This window comes from Anabrus simplex, chromosome 1 (assembly GCF_040414725.1).
Source record: "Anabrus simplex isolate iqAnaSimp1 chromosome 1, ASM4041472v1, whole genome shotgun sequence".
Taxonomy (NCBI): Eukaryota; Metazoa; Arthropoda; class Insecta; order Orthoptera; family Tettigoniidae; genus Anabrus; species Anabrus simplex.
Window position 1 is genome coordinate 1,767,360,508 of NC_090265.1, and position 24,994 is coordinate 1,767,385,501.

The 24,994-nt window shown below is 38.3% G+C and overlaps 1 protein-coding gene across 3 annotated transcripts in view; it reads right to left on the bottom strand.

Moving 5' to 3' along the window:
• Nucleotides 1-24,994, bottom strand: part of RapGAP1 (Rap GTPase activating protein 1) — a 486,157-nt gene that overhangs the window by 2,181 nt on the left and 458,982 nt on the right. For 2 of the 3 annotated variants that reach the window (XM_067138543.2, XM_067138545.2), the window contains 8 exons: nucleotides 24,388-24,570; nucleotides 15,828-16,066; nucleotides 15,504-15,655; nucleotides 13,855-13,981; nucleotides 13,543-13,708; nucleotides 9,115-9,411; nucleotides 4,249-4,346; nucleotides 1,120-1,351 (listed from right to left, as the gene is read on the bottom strand). In XM_067138543.2, the coding sequence (XP_066994644.2) occupies nucleotides 1,120-1,351; nucleotides 4,249-4,346; nucleotides 9,115-9,411; nucleotides 13,543-13,708; nucleotides 13,855-13,981; nucleotides 15,504-15,655; nucleotides 15,828-16,066; nucleotides 24,388-24,570 (1,494 nt within the window). The remainder of the gene's footprint in view (nucleotides 1-1,119; nucleotides 1,352-4,248; nucleotides 4,347-9,114; nucleotides 9,412-13,542; nucleotides 13,709-13,854; nucleotides 13,982-15,503; nucleotides 15,656-15,827; nucleotides 16,067-24,387; nucleotides 24,571-24,994) is intronic. The other variant, XM_067138544.2, reaches the window with a different exon arrangement.

The window sequence follows — 24,994 nt, forward strand, 5'->3', positions numbered from 1 at the left end:
TCAATGTAAATATGCACTCTGTGAAACATAAAAGAATTTTCATTTTCAGTGTAATGTTCACTGTTGTATTCATGTTCAATGAGTGTGTTTGAAACATGGAAACAGCTCTTAATAGTGGCACAAATTTAATAACTGGACCTTGACTAAACATGGATTTTCTTCATACAGTGGATGAACACAATTAAAATGAAATGTAATGGAGTTGCAGTGAGATGCGTCCCTAGCAGGAATCAAGTATCCTGTTACCGTGAATGCAACTAGTTTGAAACCTACCCTCATGTGCTTGGCTTTTGTAGTAAGTGTGAGATCATTTGTAAACAACAGATAACACAGGTTCAAATCAGTCTGATTTCACATTCTCTTAAAGAGCTTCAGAAATACAATATCCTTGAAGAAGTCTGACATGTCTCTGATACTGGATCACTGAGAAGAGCTGACATTGTAGAAAAACAGGGGATAAATACTTGACCTAATAATTACATTTCAGCAAACTACAGACAAAGCTGAGGAAGATGATTTAGAAAATAAGTCGATACATTAAAGGGAGGTATGGAATATCAAACAGGAAGGTCACCGGATTACATTTTGTACAAGAGGACTGGTTCAAAATTTTACATTAAGTTTTTTTTAGGAGTTTTGGTGTCATCAGTTCAAAATTATATTTACTAGCTCTGAATGTACTCAAAGATTCACTGCCAACTCTACATAAAAATCTGTATTCTCTAAAACCTTCAAAACCTGCTACACTAAAACCAGTCCCATGGCTATAATCACAGTATCAAGAGTCGCATAAAACTACATGTTCATTTGCTTTCATAGTCAATGCTATTGTCAACATTCCAAGTGGCAAAACTGGGAACTTTTTGCAGACATGGAAAAAGAGAGAGAATTTTGCTATGTTGACACCTTAAAATGTACACCAGGATTCTTTTACATTCTGACATGAACACCATAGCAACGTATAGATTTACTCATCTTCAAAACCACACTGATCTTGGCTGGGGTTGAAGCCATGATCTTGAGAACCAGAAACTAATTCATTAACCACTCAGCTACCAACACAGATTTTTTTAGTGTAATGAATTCGGAATAAGGGAAAGTTCTTGATATTATACTAACCACATTCTGCCTTAAGAGGTCCAACTTGTCGCACTTTAGCCTGGTGACCTCCTGTCGCAGCGACTCCATCTGGCGAGCACTGCTGCTTTCGCCATCCATGCACAGACTGCATGTCTTATGGGTGGTTTCAGCAGATGACATGCTCTCCAATCCTGTATCACTATCCACATAAACAGCAGCATCGAGATCCACACTGTTTAGAGAAGAGTCGTCACTTTCGGACATTGTGGGCCTGTAATTAACATTGAAACATACAAATTAAGAACATAACACACACACACACTGGTAACAGAACCTCTTACAATTTTTTATACATACACAGTAGGCCTATATAAGTTATCACCAATGCCCGGGTGCGTCAACCTCGATTACGGCTTACCGTGCTCAAATGGATAGCTTACAATGGTTATGTTGAATTTCTGTTGCATCAAGCACAGTTTCGACATTTGTGATGTTTTACTGCGATTAAAAGTTATCCGGTCGTGAGAGAGCGGTTAAGCAGCTAACCGATGCTTAAAAGGCCTACATACGCTACATAACCTCACGTGTAAGTTGTACATTACAGTTATCATCATCATTTTACAGTTCCAGTTTCCCGGGTACTATTGGCGAGCCTCTTCCATTCTGTCTTACTGAGATATGTTCTGTTGTTAATGATGTCCTCCAGTGGGTTCTTGGTCTTCCCACCATCCGTTTCCCTGCCACATGTCTCTCCAAGTTAATATATGCTGTCCTTGTTGGCTCCATCCTAATTACATGCCCAAACCACCCCAATCTGGACATGCTGACCTGATCTAACAATGATTTCTCAATCCCAGCTTCCTTCCTAACCACATCATTCCTCAACTTGTCTAGTTTGATCTTTTGAATTGTGGACCGAAGGAACTTCATCTTGGATGCCTGCAGCCTTGAGGAGTCTTTCTTAGTGAGGGTGCAGGTTTCAATACCATAGGTTAAGATTAGTATGCAGTACTGATTGAACATCACCATTACAGTATGTGCATAAAAAGTGTCGTGATCTGATTTAAAAGTTTACTGGTCGTGAGTGAGCGATGTAACCTCACATTGCGTGCATCCAAAGTGCCATGATGTTATTGTTAAAATGGATTTGGCACCACATATCGTATATATAGAAAATCTTGAGGATGATGAATGAAGAGAGAGAGAGAGACTGTGGCGTCCTTGTTACAATTAATAGGTGGGCAACTAGAGTTCCCAACTCATAGAAATAATCCTGTTTCAGCAAGAAGTAATCTAAGTCAATTAGCATTCCAGTTTCAAATGCACTAAAATTTGGCGTCCTTCTAAGAATTCGAAGGGTCACATATTTTGATGCCATTCTGCAGATTTGAGAAACACGCAGGCACTGTACACTTTACAACCGGTAGCGATGTGTAGTAAAGAAGCGGTCGTCAATGAGTTCTGTGCGCATGTGAAAAGAAGCAGCGTGGTTACCGCGGTAGTTGCCAGTGGTATCCATTAACTTACTGTTAGGCCGCGAATGCAACAACCCTTGAGTTTTCGCATGAGATTCTGAGAAGCAAAAAAAAGTTTGGATTCGGAGAAATACGGTATCACTCTAGAGATTTCTGTGGCAAACACCTCAGCTTTCTTCTTCAAACAGAGTCACCTAACCTAACCGTACATGTAGCCTATCATGAAAACATATTTGAAACGCATGTAGAGAAATAACCTCCTCGTGAAAAATTTACATGTAAATAGGCGTAACTAGACGCGAGAAGATATGAAATATCCTCAATGATGTACTTAGCCATATCTTGAGGTGTATCGCATTCTTACTTAATTTCCGTATACTCTTTACTTTTAGCGAGTTAACAACTGCTGTCGGCCACGTTATTTTCGCATTTATCACAAAATCGTGTTATCCTCTTTCATTTCGAATTTTCTTCAGAGAACAGCAGTTGATGGGTATTACTAATCAACTCCAACATCGCCTTTGAATGTCAACGAGAGAGCTCGCAAATGCACAAAGTGAGGAAACTATACTGTACCGAAGATGATCGATCGCATTTTGTTGCGAACGTTTCAGTTTTCTTATTCAAACAGCGTCACGTATCCTAACTTAACCGTACTATACGTATGATGAAAACAACACTTCAAGCGCCAGTAGAGAGGAATTATAACTTTCTCGGTATACATTTTCATAATAGCCTTTCCGTAATTTAACCAGACGCGACAAAATATAAACTAACCTCTGAAATCAATTAAGCACTCTGCCATATCTCGAGGTGTATTCCATTCTTACTTAACTGCAGTATTTAGCCTCAAAATTAAGCGGTCGTTTAGTCGGCCTTAATTTTTAACGAGTTAACAACCGTTATCGGACACGTTTTTTACGCATTTATTACGAAAATATGTTCTCTTTCATTTCGAATTTTCTTTACAGAACAGCTGTCAACGGGTATTACTAATCGACTCCGACATCGCCTTCGAATGTCGACGAGAGAAATCGCTAGTGCACATAGCGAGGAAACGATGCCGAAGGTAATCGATCGCATGCAATATAATTGCTGGGGTGCATAAATATCGGTAACGGAAAAAATCGTGCGCGCTTAATCGTTCGTAATAACGGATGCGCCAGTGATAGGGTTCTCGCTGTAACCGAAGGACAATACACAGTTTAATATAGGAATTTTGAAGGGACAGAAAAAAGTCGTCGCTATAACGGAGTTCTCGTTATAAGCCATACTCGCTATAGTGGACTTCTACTGTAATTTAAATAATATTCATCCTAGACAGCTGATGATTCCAGAAAAAACGTAAACAACTGGGAACTAGATAATTTGAGACACATGACTCAAACTCATCACTGCCTTCTTAATACTACTTTGAATTACTTCCGAGGGGAATAACAGTGTGAAAAATGAGTGTCACAAAACCAAGGATTAGCAATGGTGCAACAGGTTAATGACAGTTTCGTAACACCCGATGTTTGCTGGGAATGGTGCACCTGGGTATTAGAAAGACTATATAACAAGAGCAAAATTTTATAAAGAAATAGGATACACAGAACATTTAACATGTTAACTAGTAAAGCCAGTAATTAGCAGACACTAATTAGCTATATAATTACTAGTCATTCCACATGGAGAAGTTAATGAAGTCTACCTTGTAGCACGGTGGGTCAACATGTCAGGACTGGAAACTGGTGAAGATGGAACACTCTTCTTGCCACCACCACTACTTTTCGACAAGGATCGTCCACTCTGAAAAATAGTCAATTATTAAAGGATATACTGATATAGTACATAGAAATGATTAAATCTACATCCAGTTTATTCATGCAGAGGTCAGAAAGACAGACAGGCAGATGTATAGCAATTAAGGAGAAATACATTTACAACAAATATAAGAAAGAAAGAAAGAAAGAAAGAAAGAAAGAAAGAAAGAATTCTCAATTACAAATTCAGGACACAGTTCAGTGTGAAATAAACTGCAGATAATGGTTCATAGGATGTAAAGCAGCTCGAAGAGAATGCATACAACAATTACAAAAGTTTACATAAACAAAAGCCATTCAAGATGAATTCTGAAAAATTTCAAGGGGTAAAGAGGTAGTATGCATGTAGAAGAAGAGAACAATTCAATCAGACCAACAGATAGTAATGCCATTGAGTGTGGAATCTCCTACAAGACTCCCTCTCTTTCCAATTAATGGTAGTTATGAGTCTGACCTTTCCAGGAGCACATGTGGACTCTGACCACAACTTAGTGGTCATGAAATGCTGCCTGAAGTTGCAGAAATTTAAGATTGGATTGAGACAAGTTGAAGGAAAAGAGAGAAAGGGATTGGTTAAAGGAATGTATTGTACAAGGACTAAATGAAAAGGCTTGAAGGAAATAAAATAGGTCAAAAGTGAACAGTCTTGAAAAATGAGATCAAAATGGGTGCTGAAGAACAGTTAACAAGAAAGGCAAGATTGACCAGTGGATGAAGTAGTTAACTGGGGAGGTACTAAACCTTATTGACAAAAGGCAAAAGTACAAGAATGCAGAAAATGAGGAGGGAAGAAAAGAATACAGGCAATTAAAAAATGTAGATAGAAAGTGCAGGAAAGCTAAGATTTCCTCAAAGAGAAGTGCAAGGATGTTTAATGTTGTAGAAAAGATCGATGCTGCATGTAGGAAAATCAAGGAAACCTTTGGGGAAAGGAAATTTTTTTTTTTGCTAGTTGTTTTACATCACACCGACACAGATAGGTCTTACGGCGACGATGGGAGAGGAAAGGGCTAGGAGTGGGAAGGAAGCGGCCGTGGCCTTAATTAAGGTACAGCCCCAGCATTTGCCTGGTGTGAAAATGCCATGGAAAACCATTTTCAGGGCTGCCGACAGTGGGGTTCGAACCTACTATGGAAATTCTAAGTTCCCATGGAGGGATTTAGATTCTTTTCCACCAATAGAGCATATCAAAAATCAGATCAAAAATTAGATGGATGGCTTTTCCGGCGTTTGCTCTATTAACCAGCGCTTCGTCTTAGGTCTGACACTAGACTCCTCAGAGTGGGATGCGTCAGTACTGGATACTGGCCGCACTTAAGCGACTGCAGCTATCGAGCTCGGTGAAAGGAAATCTAGGTGTATGAATATTAAGAGCTAAGGTGGAAAATCACTTCTAAGGAAAGAAGACAAGGCAGAAAGATAGCAGGAACACGGTCAACAATTGTATTGGGGGAAAGAAGCAGATAAGATTCTGGAACAAGAAGAGGGTGTTGATGCTGATGAAATGGGAGACCCAATTTTGAGGCCCAAAAGAGCTAAATAAGAACAAAGCATCGAAATTGATGACATACCCTCAGAATTACGGACTGCGTTAGCGGAATCTGGCATGGTGAATTTATTCCATTTACTGTGCAAGATGTATGATACAGGAGAAGTGCCATTCAATTTTTATCCCCAAGAAAGCAGGTGCTGACAAGTGTGAAAACTACCTCACCGTTGTTACAGTATCTCACACTTGCAAAATTTTAACACATTATTTTGGAGAAATGGCTGAATACAGGATATGGTAGCACAGAGAGAACCGGGTGAGTTAGCTGTGCGGTTAGGAGCGCGCAGCTGTGAGCTCTGATCCGGGTGATAGTCGGTTCGAACCCCACTGCCGGCAGCCCTGAAGATGGTTTTCCATGGTTTCCCATTTTCACACCAGGCAAATGCTGGGGCTGTACCTTAATTAAGGCCACGGCCACGGCCACTTCCTTTCCATTTCTAAGCCTTTCCCGTCCCATCGCTGCTGTAAGACATATCTGTGTCGGTGCGACTTAAAGACACTAGCAAGCACAGAGCTGTACCAAACCAGTCTACGGACTGATGGCCCAAACAGCAACAGTGAGTCGGGTTCCAGTGGAGGAAAAATACAAGATGAAAATTTTAAAAATCCAAAATATGAAATGAATATTTTGAGGATGATAAAAATGGTTGGGTAAGCGATTGGGAGTGTGAAATATGAATGGATGGATGAACATGTTGTTGTTGTTGTTGTTGTTGTTTGAGTTCTCAGTCCACAGACTGGTTTGATGCAGCCCTCCATGCCACACTATCCTGGGCTAAACTTTTCAATTCTATGTAACTGCTGCATCCTGTATCTGTTCTAATCTGCTTGTCATATTCATACCTTGGTCTACCCCTACTGTTCTTACCACCTAGACTTCCTTCAAACACCAACTGCGCAAGTCCTGGGGGTCTTAAGATGTGTCCTATGATTCTATACCCTTTTATTGGTCAAATTTAGCCAAATCGATCTCCTCTCACCAGTCTGATTCAGTATCTCTTCACTAGTGATTCGATCTATCCATCTCACCTTAAGCATTATTCTGTAACACCACATTTCAAAAGCTTCTATCCTCTTTCTTTCTGAGCTAGTTACCGTCCATGCTCTAGACGAAAGTCTTCAAAAACATCTTCCTAATTCCTGTATCAATGTTCGAAGTGAGCAAATTTCTTTTCCTAAGAAAGGCTTTCCTTGCTTGTGCTAGCCTGCATTTTATGTCCTCCTTACTTCTGTTATCGTTAGTTATTTTAGTACCCAAGTAACAATATTCGTCTACTTCTTTTAAGACTTCATTTCCTAAGCTAATATTTCCTGCATCACCCGACTTCATTCGATTGCACTCCATTACTTTTGTTTTGGACTTATTTATTTTCATTTTGTACACCTTACCCAAGACTCTGTCCATACCATACAGCAATTTCTTCAGACTTTCTGCAGTCTCAGATAAAATAACAATATCATCGGCAAATCTCGGGGTTTTGATTTCCTCTCCTTGGATTGTGATTCCCTTCCCGAATTCTGCATTGATTTCCTTTACTGCCTGTTCTGCATATATTTGTGACTTTTAGTTTAATATTGGTTTTGTTATTTTCATCCATCAACCCGAATCCCCTTATCTGCTCTGATCACCATAAAGAGGGAACAACCAAGGTTTGGTTTTCCCACGGTTTCCCATTTTCACATCAGGAAGGTGCTGGGGTCTGCTTCTTTCCCAATCCTAGCCTTTTCCCATCCTTATGTCGCCGAAAACGTTCAGTGTGTTAGTGCGCTGTTAAACCACCAGCAAGAAAAGAAACTCTTTAATTTTTATATTGGGGGATGATGATTATGTAAAAGGGTGCTTGAGGGTTTAAATAATGCAGAGCGGGCATGAGGCTGGTGCGGGGGAAAACAGGAGTCTATACTGAATTCTCAAGTGGTGTGAAAGAGAAATGGATATTCAATCCCGAGTGTGATGTCCGAAAATGGAGATTCAATGTTTTGTTAGCTGCTGCCTGTAAGGGTATGAGTACCAGGGGGGCAGGGGAATGAGTGGATATTATACAAAGTAATGGTAATAAATCTTATCATATCCTCGATGGTCAATGGGGGAAACAATGAATGGATGGGGAGGTGGGGGTCGTACGTATGGGCGCCACTAGTTCTTGTTTATTGGCGGGAGGGGTAGGGCGGACTCTACAACAACCAACCAACCAACCAACCAACCAACCAACCAACCAACCAATCAATCAATCAATCAATCAATCAATCAATCAATCAATCAATCTCCTTGAGTATGTCATATGTTATTCCCCATAGGTATTGCATTGAGGTAAGCATGTGATTTTTGGGGCATCTGGAGGTATGATGTTTCTGAGAGCAGTGGGCGCTGACAAGTGTTCAGCATTACAATCAGGGCACATTGTATCCTCGACTTTTATGTCCTTGGCGCCATGCCTTGCAAGTACTGGGCTTCCAAAGTTGTCAAACACTCATTGCGATTTATACAGATTACTAGAATGTAAGAATTCGAATTTTATTTCAAGAAATAAATTAAAAGTAAAAAATTACAATTTATGAAAAGTAATGATTACAAGTAAAAATTACCGGTACTAAAAAAGTAATCATTACAACTCTATTTGCCAGTTATGAATCTGACTGAATACAAGCTGTTGAGTATAATCCATTAAATTGACTAATAACTAAAATACTGCTTCAGAATTGAATACATATGAAAACAAGAGCAATTTATAAAATTTATTAATACAACATCCTGTGATTCCCCCCATCCAGTTCAGTAAGAAATTTAGAATAGGGTACTGGCACGTACCAATAAATAATGTTAAAAGCTAAAAAAAATTGTTGCCAAGCAATATGGCTAACCACGATAGGTTGCCTGGCTGGACAGTAGTTGCCTCGGTACAACAAGTCCTTTAATGGGGTGTTTGTTTTATTTTTTACTGTTTAAAGTTTCATATAAACTAAAGAATTTTGTAAACAAAATATTTAACTAATTTTATTTCATTAATTAACCCTGAAATTAAAATGTGCTCATGTACTGCTTCAAGATTTTGCATCTGTAATACTTTCCTTTCAAACTTCTATTCAATTTTCCCAAAGAATAACACTCCAGATTTTGAAGGAAATGAAAGGAAATGAAGAGGAGACTGCAAATTGAGGCATGCATGACAAGAAAACAGTGTGCTAGCTTTTACTGCAAGCTCACCGATGGTGTGGCCGTTTCTGGTATTGAGGGCGGTGGCTGAGGAGCAGGTGTCTTCTTATAAACTTGACTCCCAGCTGTGATCAAGTTATTATCCACGCTCTGACTACGCACCCTGGCAATCAACGCTTTGCGCACGGTGTCGATGAAGCGACTGCCTGCGCCGCCAGTTCCACTACCGCCATCTGACTTGGGTGTGTCGGGTGCTGAATTTGGAGAGTCGCCAGAGCCAAGGAATTCACGAGACTTCTCCCGTAACTCATCAGTCAGTGACTGAAGCAGTGAAGTTCTGGTTCGCAGCTATGGAAAGAACATAAGTAATAATTAGAAAAATATTCGGATGCAAGTAACTACTGAAAATCAAATTAGTATATTTATACAAGCAAGAAAATATTTGTATACCTATTTATACAATAAAAACACTGTCATTAATCAAGTACTAATACACAAGCGGTCCCCGCAAAGTAAAAACTTTCTCAACGTAAGCTTGCTTTATTTACTGCACATCAATTTTTATTTAACCCAAAAAATATGGTCATATAAGACAAGGTGGAAGGTTGGAAAGGAGATCAGCAGAAGGGTACAAGTGGGAAATACATTCTACCAGAATTTAAGGAACCTGGTGCGGAACAGAAGTTCCTATGAAATGTAAAGAGATAATGTACAAGATTAACATTAACATATTAACATATGCATCAGAAATTTGGACTTTGACAGCAAGAAATGAGAGTGAAATTCAGGCCGGTGAGATGAATTTCCTTAGGAGCATGGGAGGGTAGGCAAGGAGAGACAGAGCAAGAAATGTTGAAGTCAGAAAAGATATAGGGGTAGAATAACTGAGTGACAGGATGGAGAAGAATAAATTGAGATGTTTGGACATGTTATGAGAATGCAGGAGGGAAGGATACCATTTAAGTGTTGAAGGCTAAGACAGAAGGAAAGAGGAAAAGAGGGAGGCCGAGAGCAAGATGGATGGAATGGTAGAAGTCCGTTATAGCGAGAATTCATAACAGCGAAAAATTTACTTGCTATACCGGATTGTCGTTATACCCGAATTTTGTATAAAAGTCGGAAGAACCCCCCCCACACACATTAAAATCAGTATGAAAAGGCAATCAATTTGTTCTGCAGATGGTATCCACACTACGGCTTACTTGTTTGTTATTTTTTGTGAAACTGTGAGTTCAACTTCATTCTGAAAAAATTATAGTACCATATTTCTCCGTATCCAAGACGAACCCCACTTTTTCCTTCAAAAATGTAAATCAGGCTCTAAAACTGCTTTGTAAAATCATATGAATGCCTTTGTTGTACTGTACGCATTTTAGACGCAGAACACTGGCTTTCGTTATGCCTTATTTTTTCTTTGTGGCTGCACAATTATTCTGTATTTATGCGGGTTTAATGACCATTAAATTAAAATTGGCATCGTAATACCGAAGAGAAACTGTTGAAAATTTGCCGGCAATACCTATTCCATGCATCTCTACAATACGACGATCTTGCTGCCTATAAAACTGTTACTTTTACTCAGCGTCAGATATAACGGGCAACCACCACGCGCACGTCTCGCTTGCCGGGTTCGGCAAACTTCTGCGGCTAGCGATGTATAGGCCTAATCGCGTATGTTGGAGGTCAAGGAAAGATTTTACTGTGCCACGGTATGGTCATTCTGCCCTTGAGTTTTTCGTGCGCATACCTCAATTTCATCTTCAACTTCTTTAAAGCGTCCTTGTCACATTTTCTGTACAGTACGCATTTTTTAAGCTATCTTTGTCTTCACGCTAACATAAAATATTGGCTTTAGTTAGGCCTATGCACAATTATTCTACATTTCCGAATGTTTAATAACCATTAACTTAAATTTGGCATCATAATATCGACCAGAACCCATTGTTAATTTCCCTGTTCCGCATATCTTTACAAAGCAACTATCCATCATTAAAATGTTCCTGCTGTCTGTAAAACTTAGTTTTACTAAGCGTCAGGTACAGTAGACACGTTATAACTCTGCCACTGAGTAGCCATGGCCTTTCTAAGAATTCGAAGGCTCAAATGTTTTGATGCCATTCTGCAGATTTGAGAAACGTTTTTGTAGAGGCTTATAGAACGTCATTCTCTCTTCACTATTTACCAAGATCCAGTGACGTTATACACAGGCACTGTACAACCGGTTGTTGCGGCTAGCGATGTATAGTAAAGAGGCGGCCGTTTATTGTCAACGAGTTTTGTGTATATGTGCGCATGCAGGAGTGAAAAGAAGCAGCTTGGTTATCACAGTAGTTGCCAGTGGTATTCGTTACTGTTAGGCCGGCAATGCAAGACAACCCTTGATTTTTCGCATGAAATTCTGAGGGAAAAAACGTCGTCTTGGATTCGGAGAAATACGGTATCACTCAGATGCTTCTGTGGCAAACATTTCAGACTTTTCTTCAAACAGCATCACCTAACCTAACCATATGTGTATCATGAAAACATATTTGGAATGCACATAGAGAAATGATACATACTTGCTAAAAATTTACATGTGAATAGGCTTTCAGAAATGTTACTAGATGCGAGAAAATATGAACTATCCTCTGAAATCAGTGCTGTACTCTGCCATATCTTGAGGTGTATCACATTTTTACTTAACTTCAGCCTTTATTTTTAATGAGTTAACAACTGCTACCGGCCACGTTATTTACACATTTATTACGAAAACGTGTTATCCTCTTTCGTTTAGAATTTTTGGTACATTACAGCAGTCAATGGGTATTACGAATCGACTCCAACATCGCCTTCGAATTTTGACGAGAGAGCTAGCAAATGCACATAGTGAGAAAACTATACTGTACCAAAGATGACTGATCGCATTTTGTGGCAAACATTTCAGTTTTCTTATTCAAACAGCGTCACCTACCCTAACTTAACCATACTATACGTATGATGAAAACATGCTTTAAGTGCCAGTAGAGAAATTATAACTTTCTCACTATAAATTTACATGATAATAGCCTTTCCGTAATTTAACTAGATGCGAGAAAATATAAACTAACCTCTGAATGCACTCTGCCATATCACAAGGTTATCCCATTCTTACATAATTGTAGTATTTAGCATTAAAATTAAGCGATCATTTAGTCAGCCTTTATTTTTAATGAGTTAACAACAGTTATTATCGGACACGTTATTTACGCATTTATTACGAAAATGTCCTCTTTCATTTCGAATTTTCTTTATGGAACAGCAATCGACGGGTGTTACTAATCGACCCTGACATCGCCTTCGAATGTCGACGAGAGAACTCGCTAGTGGAAATAGCGAGGAAACGATACCGAAGGTAAATCGACCACATTGCTGGGGTGCATAAATATTGGTAATGGGAAAAATCGTGCGCGCTTAAGCGATCGTAATAACGAATGATTCAGTGATAGGGCTCTCGCTGTAACCGAAGGATCATACACAGTTTAATACAGGAATTTTGAAGGGACAGCAAAAAATTGGCATTATAACGGGGTTCTCGTTATATGCGGTACTCGCTATAAAGGACTTCTACTGTATATGATAAAGAAAACTGGACCGGAATAAAATTAATGAAGAGGAGTGGTGGAAGGAGAGACAACGGTGGAGAAGTGCCATCAATACACCAACCTGGCAGAAGCTGGACAAGGGAGGAGAAATGAAAATGATGATGAAAACGACAACGATGACAAGATGATCTGCAATTTTTATCCACTAACCCCTGGCTCTGGTTTCTTGATATTTTTTAAAAAGTGAAATTTATTGGTTAAAAAGATATCTTCCCTATTCTTTATGTGTTTCTCATATTTGACTATGTAACAATACAAGATATGAAATAATGGGAGAACATTAAAAATCAAAGACATACCGAGGTTGTGCAGAATTTCCAAATAATTAGGAAGTGAATCAACGGAGAATTCAAGACTAGATATGGAAATCAGCAAGATACAGCTCAGGGGTGTTATCTATCACTGAGTATGGACCCTACTATGGAACAAATATTTATGAAGGCTTAAAAAATAATGTATTAGATGTATTAGATAACATACATAGTTGAGACCTAGTCAATGACGAACAAGGATAAAACTCAAATACAGGCAGCAGGAAAGGTAATTTCTTAGTATGTTATAGAAAATTTGAAATGGTATCTTTGCAACATAAAATTTGTTTGAACACTGATGTCTTATCAGGTAGTCATGATTTACACATGAAATTTAATATTTCCTTTGCTAATTTTATAGATTAAACTAAAGAAATTAGGACAATATACAAAAATTAAATATGTTTCCTTTCACCATTTATAAATTAAATTTTAATCATACCATATAATTTCACTTGCCATATTTATCTGAATTTCAAAGAAGCCTATTAATTTAAATGAGTATTTTATTGAAAATGGTTAGCGAGATAATCGTACAACGTTCTCACCTCAAGTTTTGCAAACTTCTCAGCCTTATAACATGCATTTTCTGCATTAATGAGTTTAGTGAGAAGGAACTCCTTGAATTCTGGCCCTTTCTTGAAGACAGCAGGACTCGGAAGAGTGGGGCCGAAGAAGGGCACATCATCCCGAGCTGTCACACTAACTTTGTACCTAATGAAGAACAATCCACATCAGATTAATTCTGAGGAGTTACATCATGTTCAAACTATGTTAACGGCACTTCAAAATTTATCCAAATTGACACAACACTTCATATATTTTCTTTAAACAAAAATAATAAAATCCCACATACAAACCTTGTATTTGGGCTATTTGGATCCAGCACCTGCACAACAATGAAGGCATGGAGGAAATGTGATGCAATCATGTCTGGAGAAAATGGTGTATTAGATTCTTGAAACACGATCGCTACGATGTCATTTCCTGAAAAGAGAATAAGTCCAATACAGTAATTATTATGACTGAAATCCAAGCATTAAGAACAATACGGTATTATACAGTGATGGGCAACTGAATCAGTGGTAGCTGCCATCGGCCTGGATAATGTAGTTGTTAATGTCGCCATAAGACCTATCTATATCTATGCAACGTAAAGCCAATTGAAGAAAAAGAATTATTAAACAAGGGATAAAAATACAAATTTGTTTAATAATGTGTTCTTTTTACAGATATGTTCTAGTATATTATTTACCATATATTTAACCTATGTGTTCGACAGACTGAAAAGCCCTTAGGACTGTCACACTGACAGCAGACACAGAAAACGTTTTTCAATTTGCGTTATATCGCACCAACGATTGCGACGATGGGATATGAAATGACCAGGATTGGAAAGGAAGCGGCCGTGGCCTGAAATTAAGGTACAGCACCAGAATTTGCCTGGTGTGAAACTGGGAAACCACAGAAAACCATCTTCAAGGCTGCCACAGTAGGGTTCAAACCCACTATCCTCTGAATGCAAGCACACAGAAAACGACTGTATGTTTAACCCTGGAACCGTACACCAGGGCACCAAGTACCCCCAAAAGAAAAACATATTTTAAACATTCAGACTTGCAATTTATTTTATAATGAAATCAGTGAAATGGATTATTTTCAATATGTGAATATATATTTGCAAATTAGAATAGCTCTGTAATTGCTGGTAATGAAATAAAATAAAAAGGTCACATTAAAAAAATGTCTACCTTTTGGCACAACTCCAGCATTTGGTTTTCGCATATGAATATCTTTTGCTCTCTGCAAAATTATTTTAGACTCTTTGGGCAGTTATTAGATATTTCAGACCTGAGACTGACTGGTGTTGGCCGACTGGGTATCGTAAATACCCTTTTTACGCAATAGAAAGGAGGATTCCTCTGAGTGTTGATGGGATTTCCAGTCCTCGTCATACCTAGGATCGGATTAATAATTCTGCTAACATGAAAATAAGTTCACCTGAAGCACGAGGGGGAAAATATATTCTCTATCACATCATTTTCAACAACGTTTATTTCCACAGTTATCTAGAGCATCAACGAAATCATCATGGCCCAGACCTATATGATTCTGGTAAAGTATTTTCATCACTTTCAAAGCATGAGATTTCAAATTCTCTTAACACAAAGTACAAAGGTAATGTTAAAAAAGGATGAAAACCAAACTGGCCACAAAGAAATGGTTTCATTAACCGTACACCGGGGAAATGTATGCCCCAAACATATGTTTTGATATAAAAGCAGCCGTCACTCAGAATTAGTGTATGACCTGAGAGCTACAAAGGTCACAGAAAAGTCACGGAGGTACGAGACTATAGGGGTTGCCTATGCCAAGTTGCTGCGAATTAAAAATTCTCTGGGACACTCACTGTCCCGGTATACATTTCCAGGGTTAAATCGTAGTGCTGATAACTCATATCAAAACTGCTTTCAGTAAAATACATTTTAAAATGTGCAGTCTCACATACCAATGTGCCTCTTGCGTTGGAGTTGCTGCGGGTCATTTTCTGTATACGGAAGAAGAGTCGAGACATGGAATATAATTTCTCTTTCTCGAAATACTTCATAAATGGCTTCCTCTCCAGTCTGTCCAAACTGAGTATCCAATCCACCGCGATACCTATGCAAGAAACAAAATTTGTATTAAAAAATCCCTTCAAATGATGATGATGGTGGTTATGATAATAATAATACACAGAAATGAGATATTTATCACAGGATCAAAAACATTGTGTACAACTAAGTTCCAGTAGAATTAATATTTGAAAGAATATAGGGTAGATATGTCTCACCCTTTATGGTCCTTGAGGGGAATGCGTTGTCCCAAAATCTCCAAGAACTCATTCAGGGCTGGACTAGTGTGAATGTTTCCAAATAGCTCCTCTTCTGTTGTCTGTCCAAATCTCTGATATAGGACGCCGAATTTGAAGTTGGTAACCAATACATGCTCATCGTAGGCTGCAATAAGCTGTGAGGCCCGCGGACACAGCACAGGTGAGAACTTTTCTACTGTCAGCTGATCATTCAACAACTGTAAAGGTAAAGGATAATGGTATTCCTTCAGAATAGGTTTTTCTTTAATAAATTAACGGGTTTTTTTACCCAATATCACATTTTTTAGGAAAATAATTTCAGGATGAAAGGGAGTCAAAATCTGCATTAACTCAAAAAGAACTGCACCATTTAGGGCTGACAGTTGGGTATTTGGATAAGTTATCAATTTTGTTATCAGAATAGCTTTTGTAACTATTTTTGATATTAGAGGTGCCCTGTCAAAGACTTCATCTGCTCGTTGAGTAACTATGTAACTTGCTAAATTTGGAAAGTTATACAAATATTATACTCGCATGTTGTTTGTTGATTGAATTGACCAATATAAATGAATTATCACAACATTTTCAAGAACTTAATTTGATGCTAGGTTCGTATTATTGGACCTTTATGTTATCTTATATACTGTATACAAATTAGATGAGTCAAGAAGTGGAAACAGAGCTAAGGCATTTTGTGGATGATGTTATTCTGTACAGAGTAACAAAAGAAGTTACAAGATTGTGAGCAAATCCAAAAAGATCTCAACGTTGTGAGATGAATAGCAGGCAATGGTATGATAATAAATGGGGTTAAAAGTCAGGTTGTGAGTTTCACTAACAGAAAAAGTCCCCTCAGGTTTAATTACGGTGTTGATGGGGTGAAAGTTCCTTATGAGGTAAGTACCTAGGTGTTAATATAAAGAAAGATCTTCATTGGTGTAATTATATAAATGGGATTGTATATTAAGGATACAGAACTCTGCACATGATTATGAGGGTATTTAGGGGTTGTAGAAAGGATGTAAAGGAGAGGGCATACAAGTCTCTAGTAAAACCCCAACTAGAGTATGGTTCCAGTGTATGGCACCCGCACCAGGATTACTTGATTCGAGATCTGGAAAGAATTCAAAGAAAAGCAGCTCGGTTTGTTCTGGGTGATTTCCAACAAAAGAGTAGTGTTACGGAAATGTTGAAAAGTTTGTGCTGAGAAGACTTGGGAGAAAGAAGACGAGCTGCTCGACTAAGTGGTATGTTCTGAGCTGTTAGTGGAGAGATGGTGTGGAATGACATTAGTAAATGAATAAGTTTGAGTGGTGCTTATAAAAGTAGGCAAGATCACAATATGAAGATAAAGTTGAAATTCAAGAGGACAAATTAGGGCAAATATTCCTTTATAGGAAGAGCAGTTAGGCATTGGAACAATTTACAAAGGGAGATGTTCAATAAATTTCTAAATTCTTTGCAATTATTTAAGAAAACAGGTAAAAAACTGATAGGGGATCTGCAACCTGGGTGACTGCCCTAAATGCAGATCAGTGGCGACTGATTGATTGACTGATTGAGATTAAATCAGATCAAAAGTTGGTAACTTCTTTCATTAAACTACCTTTTTGTTTTTTCTTTTTTCTCTGGAATATTTCCAATGCTTCATTACTTGCCATACATGGTCTACAAGAAATGTCAACTCTTTAACACCATAAACCATTTTTGTCACTGGAGGAGGGGTCATATGAACGCAGGTCTGCTTTTATTTAAATTATGAACTTCTTGTTTTCAATAATTATTGTTCATTTATATCAGAATTCCAAAATACATAACAGTGCAGTAGCCCTAGCCTACAGAACAGGAACTATGGCTGTATTTCCTGCCTGCCCCACCACATCCTGCCTGTCTCATTTTAAGTGTCTCCATGCTTTGATGCTTTCCTTCCACTGTGAGCAAGTGGCATGCCTCACTGGGCTTGTGACCCCAACGGGAAGTATTCCACGCTTCCCTGCCTCTCCGCTTGGGTCACTGCAGGACACAAAGGGAACAACAACCTTGTGCAGTTAACAAGATCTTTCTAATTCACCAGGCTGTATACCGAACATTATTTTTTATTGTAAATTGCACTGGACATAAAAATTTCCCTTCCTGTTCTGGTAGAACAACAAACACATTTGAAGGAATAAATACAATTTCAATGAAGCTGGGATGCAGAAATGAGCTAAGAAGAAATGGATGTAGAAGAACTGGAATCGGTTAGGAGAGAGCCAATGTATTTGAAAATGAAGTATAAAGATGTGGTGATTTTCCTTGCCCTTTTGAGTTTTATTTCTCTCTAAGCACACTGGCCTGTTACTGAGCATATCTTAATAAGTGTTCCTTGCAGAGTGTATCAGAACTATACAGACAAAAAATAGTTAGGGGTGCTCTTCGTGTTGTGTTAAGAACAAAGGTGCGATCGGATTGGTGGAGATTATTTTCCTTTTTGAGAAAATGAGGTTACTCTATTACTTCTGGGCGCGCAATTCAAATCATTGAACTTGCCGTTTTTGCTGTGCGTCAGAGTAGGGAAGGGAGGGGAAGCGGGAGACAGAGATAATGCTCGGTGCAAATGCACAAGTTTCTCGTTCGTTTCACAGAGTCGCTTCCCAGCCTCAGTAGGCAGTGTACAGTTTGTTCTGCACAAATTGACTACTATGCGAACCATAAGAAATAAATTTTATAATTAATCCGTATTGTCAGCCTAAGCATTTTAAAAAGGGACATGTTTCATCTCTTCCTTGTCAGACATCTTCAGCCTCAGAATTTTGTATAAATTTCATATCTTTTTTTCTTTTTAGAACTTTTCACATACCAATAATATATTTGTCTGGCTTCATATTGAGAAATTCCACCTAGAAAAACAAGCCCTGTTTAACCAGACACATAAGTACCGTACTCAAACTTCCATAAACTTGAGATGACAAGCTAATTCAAGATTTATTTCCGCTTTTAGAACACAGTGATCATCATATTAATTTTTACTAGTGGATCCATGCTGCTCCGCAGCGTTCCTTGTAAATAGGTCAGATAACTCTTCTCGATATGGCTGTTGTAGTCATGTAGTTTACAATAGCTTTATGAACATTTATTGCTGGTACATAATAACTGATTCATTCGTAAAGCAGTCCGTAACACTACTTTCCATACAATATTCTCTGTGCTTAGACCATTTTCCCGTATCTGGATCTTGACATTTTCAAAACGATCTTGCCCGTAATAGCACAACATACAATTGGCTGTGGTTGAATACTGGTTCAGGTTTTTCAAGAGTTTGTCCTTGAGCTTTTTTAATGGCCATACGGAACGCTAGTAGACTTGATACCTTCCCGTCTGTACGTACGTGGACTGTTTTTTCTTAGCAGCAGGTAAGTTATTAGGAACGTTCTGCCATCTGTTGGGTATATTCAGAAGCTGGGGAAGGTCAGAGAATCAAAGAGTATCTAGCAGAGAATAGTATTCTTCGGTGATCACAGAAAGTGTATACTCTCTGGCTTGACAGGTAGTAATCAAACATGGCTGCATGAAATGTCATTACTAAGGATGAAAATCACATCAGAATATTAATGAGTGTGTTAGTTGCTTAGCAACCAGAATGTATTGCGGGTTAGGGTAAGCCTTTGCCTGCAATTATTGGAGTGGTCATTTAATGATTTCATATTATGATTACTCAAAGTTGGCTGAACTTAAGAGACCTATCAATGCCTCATGACTTACCGGCAGGTAATTCCGGAGAGAATAAAACAAAAATGAAGCAAATCGGTCCAGTAGAATGGACAGACAGATTTGCCAAAGCTGTTTTTGGCAAACTCTTTAAATTACAAGTAACAACTCTCATTATTGTTCCGTACTGAAGATGACGTTAGGCATAGATATCAAGGATAATTTAATAAAAAACCACCTATTCAATACTTTCCACGTTTAATGTGGTTATTATCTACATGATTTTATGTAGACTTATTTGGTCAGGTACATGTTTCACCCATTATTTTGGGCATCTTCAGCCTGTAAACAACCTTTAGGTCAAGGTTTGGGACCTTTTTAACCAATATAAACATACCTATATATACACTATATACAACATATACATTGTATACAATATATACAAACATAAGTTAATACAGTTAAGTTTTTTGGTCCTAATCTATCTAATATGGAAAATGTCCAAAACTAAAATGGATCTTCTTTTCGGTGAAGAGGACTGCATATCGGGGTTTATGTGACCCCTGTAACATATTAAGTTCTTGACGTATCGTGTCTGGTGACAGGATGTGTCGTCAACAATAAGTGGAGATTGAACTGATTGTAGGTTGGTCAAGATTGAAAATAAAAATTTAAATGTGTTTAAACTTGGCAGTTCTATTCTGGTTAACTTAAAATGTTCAAAAATAAAAATAAAATGAAACGGATCTTCTTTTTTGTAATACAACCCCTTCTCAAAAAAGAAGATCCGTTTCATTTTATTTTTATTTTTGAACATTTTAAGTTAACCAGAATAGAACTGCCAAGTTTAAACACATTTAAATTTTTATTTTCAATCTTGACCAACCTACAATCAGTTCAATCTCCACTTATTGTTGACGACACATCCTGTCACCAGACACGATACGTCAAGAACTTAATATGTTACAGGGGTCACATAAACCTCGATATGCAGTCCTCTTCACCGAAAAGAAGATCCATTTTAGTTTTGGACATTTTCCATATTAGATAGATTAGGACCAAAAAACTTAACTGTATTAACTTATGTTTGTATATATTGTATATAATGTATATGTTGTATATAGTGTATATATAGGTATGTTTATATTGGTTAAAAAGGTCCCAAACCTTGACCTAAAGGTTGTTTACAGGCTGAAGATGCCCAAAATAATGGGTGAAACATGTACCTGACCAAATAAGTCTACATAAAATCATGTAAATAATAACCACATTAAACGTGGAAAGTATTGAATAGGTGGTTTTTTTATTAAATTATCCTTGATATCTATGCCTAAACTCTTTAAAACCGTACATAGATTTTGAGTACTAAAAGTCAACGGAACTTTTATCAATTAGTAATTTGTTCCTATGATATTTCTCAACAACACGAACTGTTTTTGTAACTGTGTTTACATATGACAGATTGAGTCATCTTTTACACATTTTAAGGATAAGTCATTGTTTTTAGTGTTATCAAGAATATCATGTGTTTATTATTAAAATAGTTTTAGGCTGAAGATGTCTCACAAAGAACAGATGAAACACGTGCCTTTTCAAAATAAAATAGAAAGGAGTAACATTGTATAGTATTGTAAAGGTGGAGTCACTCAATGATTAAGACCTCCTGTCTTGTTACCATGCAAACCCCGTAGAAAGAGAGGATGAACTTATATAAAGAACACAGGCAGCTTTTCAGGTCGTTCGCGACACATCACACATCCTGAACAAAGTCCAAAAGGTCACTCACTACTACACCGTTGTGAATTGTGTATTGGAGGGGGGGGGGGGGGCAATTAAAACCAGTAGCGGCGATTGGGGATTAAAAGTGCAGGGGCAAAAAATATACAGACAACAAACAGTACCCGGGTTTGTGGATAGAGTGGGTGGGGGTGGGGATTATATACATCAAAACTGAAGAAACAAGCTACAAAAGGTTAAGTTTTTTGATGCTATCTGAGGAATTTCGACAGAGAGGCAAAACTTCAGAGTTTACCAATTTAAGTGCGGTAATAATAGTTTGTTTAAGATTTTGATCCAATACTACACAATATAACTTTCACCAAATGAACAATATTACGCATTTATTACAATTAAATACAAGTACGGCGTGATTATACAATTAAAATAATTTAGTATTTGACTACACACCAAGAACCTAACAGACAATGAAGAGAGTGCCAGACTGGCCAATGCGCGCATCAAGCGGGTGAATCATACCTCAGTGTCCATGACCTTGGCAATAAATAAATAAATAAATATACACCCCTGCTACTCTTAGAGCACGTGCAAAGTCTTCACTACTTGCTGTCAGTGGCGAAGCTATTAGTTAATGGGTAGGCAGGAAATCTTACCTTAAAGTTTCTTTTCGAGGAGTTCCGTAAGTCGAGTTTTCTTGGTTGTAAAATGGTCAATCACACGGTCCTTCAATACTTGATCACTCATCAATTCCTTCACAAGCATTTTCTTGATGGAAATGGTACTAAGAATGCTGAGTCTTCCAATGTTCATTGAATTACGCAGAATTGTTTTTATCCTCTTCAGAGTGATCATACTCCTTACAGAGGAAGCCGTGTCCACAGGAAATGTTTTTTTTTTTTTTTCTAGCGGCTTTACGTCGCACCGACACAGACAGGTCTTACGGCGACGATGGGATAGGGAAGGCCTAGGAGTTGGAAGGAAGCAGCCGTGGCCTTAATTAAGGTACAGCCCCAGCCCATCTTCAGGGCTGCCGACATTGGGATTCGAACAGACTATCTCCCGGATGCAAGCTCACAGCCGCGCGCATCTAACCGCACTGCCAACTTGCCCGGTACAGGAAATGTTAATATTAAAATGAATCAATTTGATTCTTCCTCATACACTGGTTCAAGGTCATTGAGGCCAATATAATACAATTTTTTTGAGGGGACAAATTTTTTTCTATATCGGAATAAATGTTAATCAGTTCATTTTCCAATCTTTCCCTATTAAAAAGGGATAAATGTTCATAAGACTGCTTTGTTTAATAGCAGGGAAGCTCTCTTTGTAAACTATGAACTGATTTGGATCTAACAACTCAACAAACCGGATGCTTTAAAAATCGTCAAACCGTATTTCCATTTGCATAATTAAGGTGTCACCACCAAACAAAACACACGTGTAACGAAAAAGGTTCTTGGTTTCGGAACAGGCTGTCAACCACAAATATCGTGTATACCAAGAAAATGGAAATTTTCTCGCTACTTTACCGTCAAAATAATTAATAAGTTAATAACCAGATTAGGCATACGGTACATCTTTTGTATTTGGATTCACACTTCTCTTCGTAAGTCCAAGATGAGAACGGTTTACGTTTTAAAGAGTTCAAAAGACTCGTTAAGTTCCCGAAGGGGCCTACATCACATATCATTTCAACGCGATTTTCAACCGGATGATGCCAGTCTCGTTTTACGCAACTAACAGTCCATGTCTGAATTGTTACAAATAAAGCCAATAACCTACTGCACGGATTTCCCACTAATTCCAAAGAAAAGCACACACTTAACAATAGGGTACCACTACTTCATTGTCACCTTCGTGCTGGGAATTACTACGCTCTCAAATAACACATGAGGCTTGCCTCTCTGGGGTCTAGACTTTGCCGTGAGAGGAGTGCGGGCGGTAAACCTACCTTCCCTCCACCACCCCGCGCCAGTCGTCAAGCTGACTTAAAAAAAAAAAAAAAAAAAAAAAAAAAAAAAAAAAAAAAAAAAAAAAAAAAAAAAAAAAACGGAGCGATCAGCGAAGCACATCATCTGCTGTCATCATGTAGCACATACAAAAGAGATTATTGTTGATTTAACACAATAACAACAGCAGATAAATTTGTTACGATATTTATGTTTAATCGTATTTCATAGTATAGGCATTGCCTCAAATGACTCCAAGTAGTTTCGCTACTGCTTGCTGTGGTGCTATACAAATTGGTCAGCCAGGACGAACGACATTTTGTGCGTGTGTCCGCTAATAATTTTTGTAATAATTAAAGAAAATAAAGGAAAGCATTAGCTGATAAGACAACAGGGCTTGTACAAATTGCTTTTTAAAAACAATTCCTCTAATTCCTAGTTTCATTCGGCAAAAATGCGAATAAAAATGTAATACAGCATGTTCTCCAAAAATTGGGGCGGCAACTGTCCCCCCCCCCCTCTAATCGCCGCTACTGATTAAAACATCTACTGTAATCAAACAATTGGGCGTAATGTGTCCTTTGTTCAGTATTTCATTCCATTTACAATGTTGTGAGTGAAGGAATACACAATCGTGGGGCGACAGCGTGGCATCTCTGAGCATGTTAAATAGTAAAGAGCGTTACTGAGACCAACCAGACGAGAGGAGAAACGATCTGGTGCATTCCCGTGTGTCTTAATTACAGTGCGTTCTTGTACTGTCTGTGCAGTTACGAACTGTTGATATTGCCTGTAAGAGATAAGGACAATCCTGTGCGAGTCCAACGAGGAAACTTGTGCATTATCTCTGTCTCCATCATACTGTACACCCCACTTTCTCTCTCCCCCCTTCTCTTCCCTGAAGCACGGCATACCAAATACGGCGAGTTCGTCAATTTGAATCGCGCGTCCGGAAGTAACAATGTAACCTAATTTTCTCAAAAAGACAAATCTTCTCCGCCGATCCGATTGTAGCATCGTTCGTAACATAACACAAAGAGCATCCCTGATTATTTTTTTGTCGGTATAGTTCTGGTACACCCTGTATATCTTCTCAGTTCTCTTCCGCTTCGCGCTGTAGGGCAACTTCCATTCTGTGACTTCAAATATTTATTCAATTATCATACCTTGGCAATGCGTATTGGCGACGGTTGCGGCGCGAGACACGAGGAAGGCACCTGCTCGTGCATGGTACCCGTCTTGAGGCGCAGCAGTATCCTCATCTGCTCCTGTGATGCCACCATCTCCGTCTTCACTGACAACAACACCGGGCCCAAGGCTTCGTCGTTGCCCACGAGATTCAGGTGCTCCTGCAAAAAAAAAAGATAAAACGTAACAGTTATGTATGAAAATGATACTTCAGGTTTGGAATAATTTGTAACACAGAAATAAATGCCGTGTATAATGCCTACACGAATAAGCCAGCTTGGGGAGAGTTGAACAGCCGACTAGAAAAGCCCTGTTACACAAACAGGACAGATCATCAGCATAAAGTAAAAGGCAGATTGCAGAAAACTAACTGTGGTGAATATTCGTTTGAAAATCGGGGAATTGATGATTAGAATGTATTACCTGCAGCTGTCTTAAAGCATTTTCCCAAAAATGTAAGATGCTTCAAGAATAGACTCCAGCATTCTGTAAATTGTGTGTGTCGTATTTTAACGCAACGCTCAATCCCCTCTAAATTGTAGTATTAAGGCATCTGAATTATTTAAGGTATGTTTGAATTTGTAT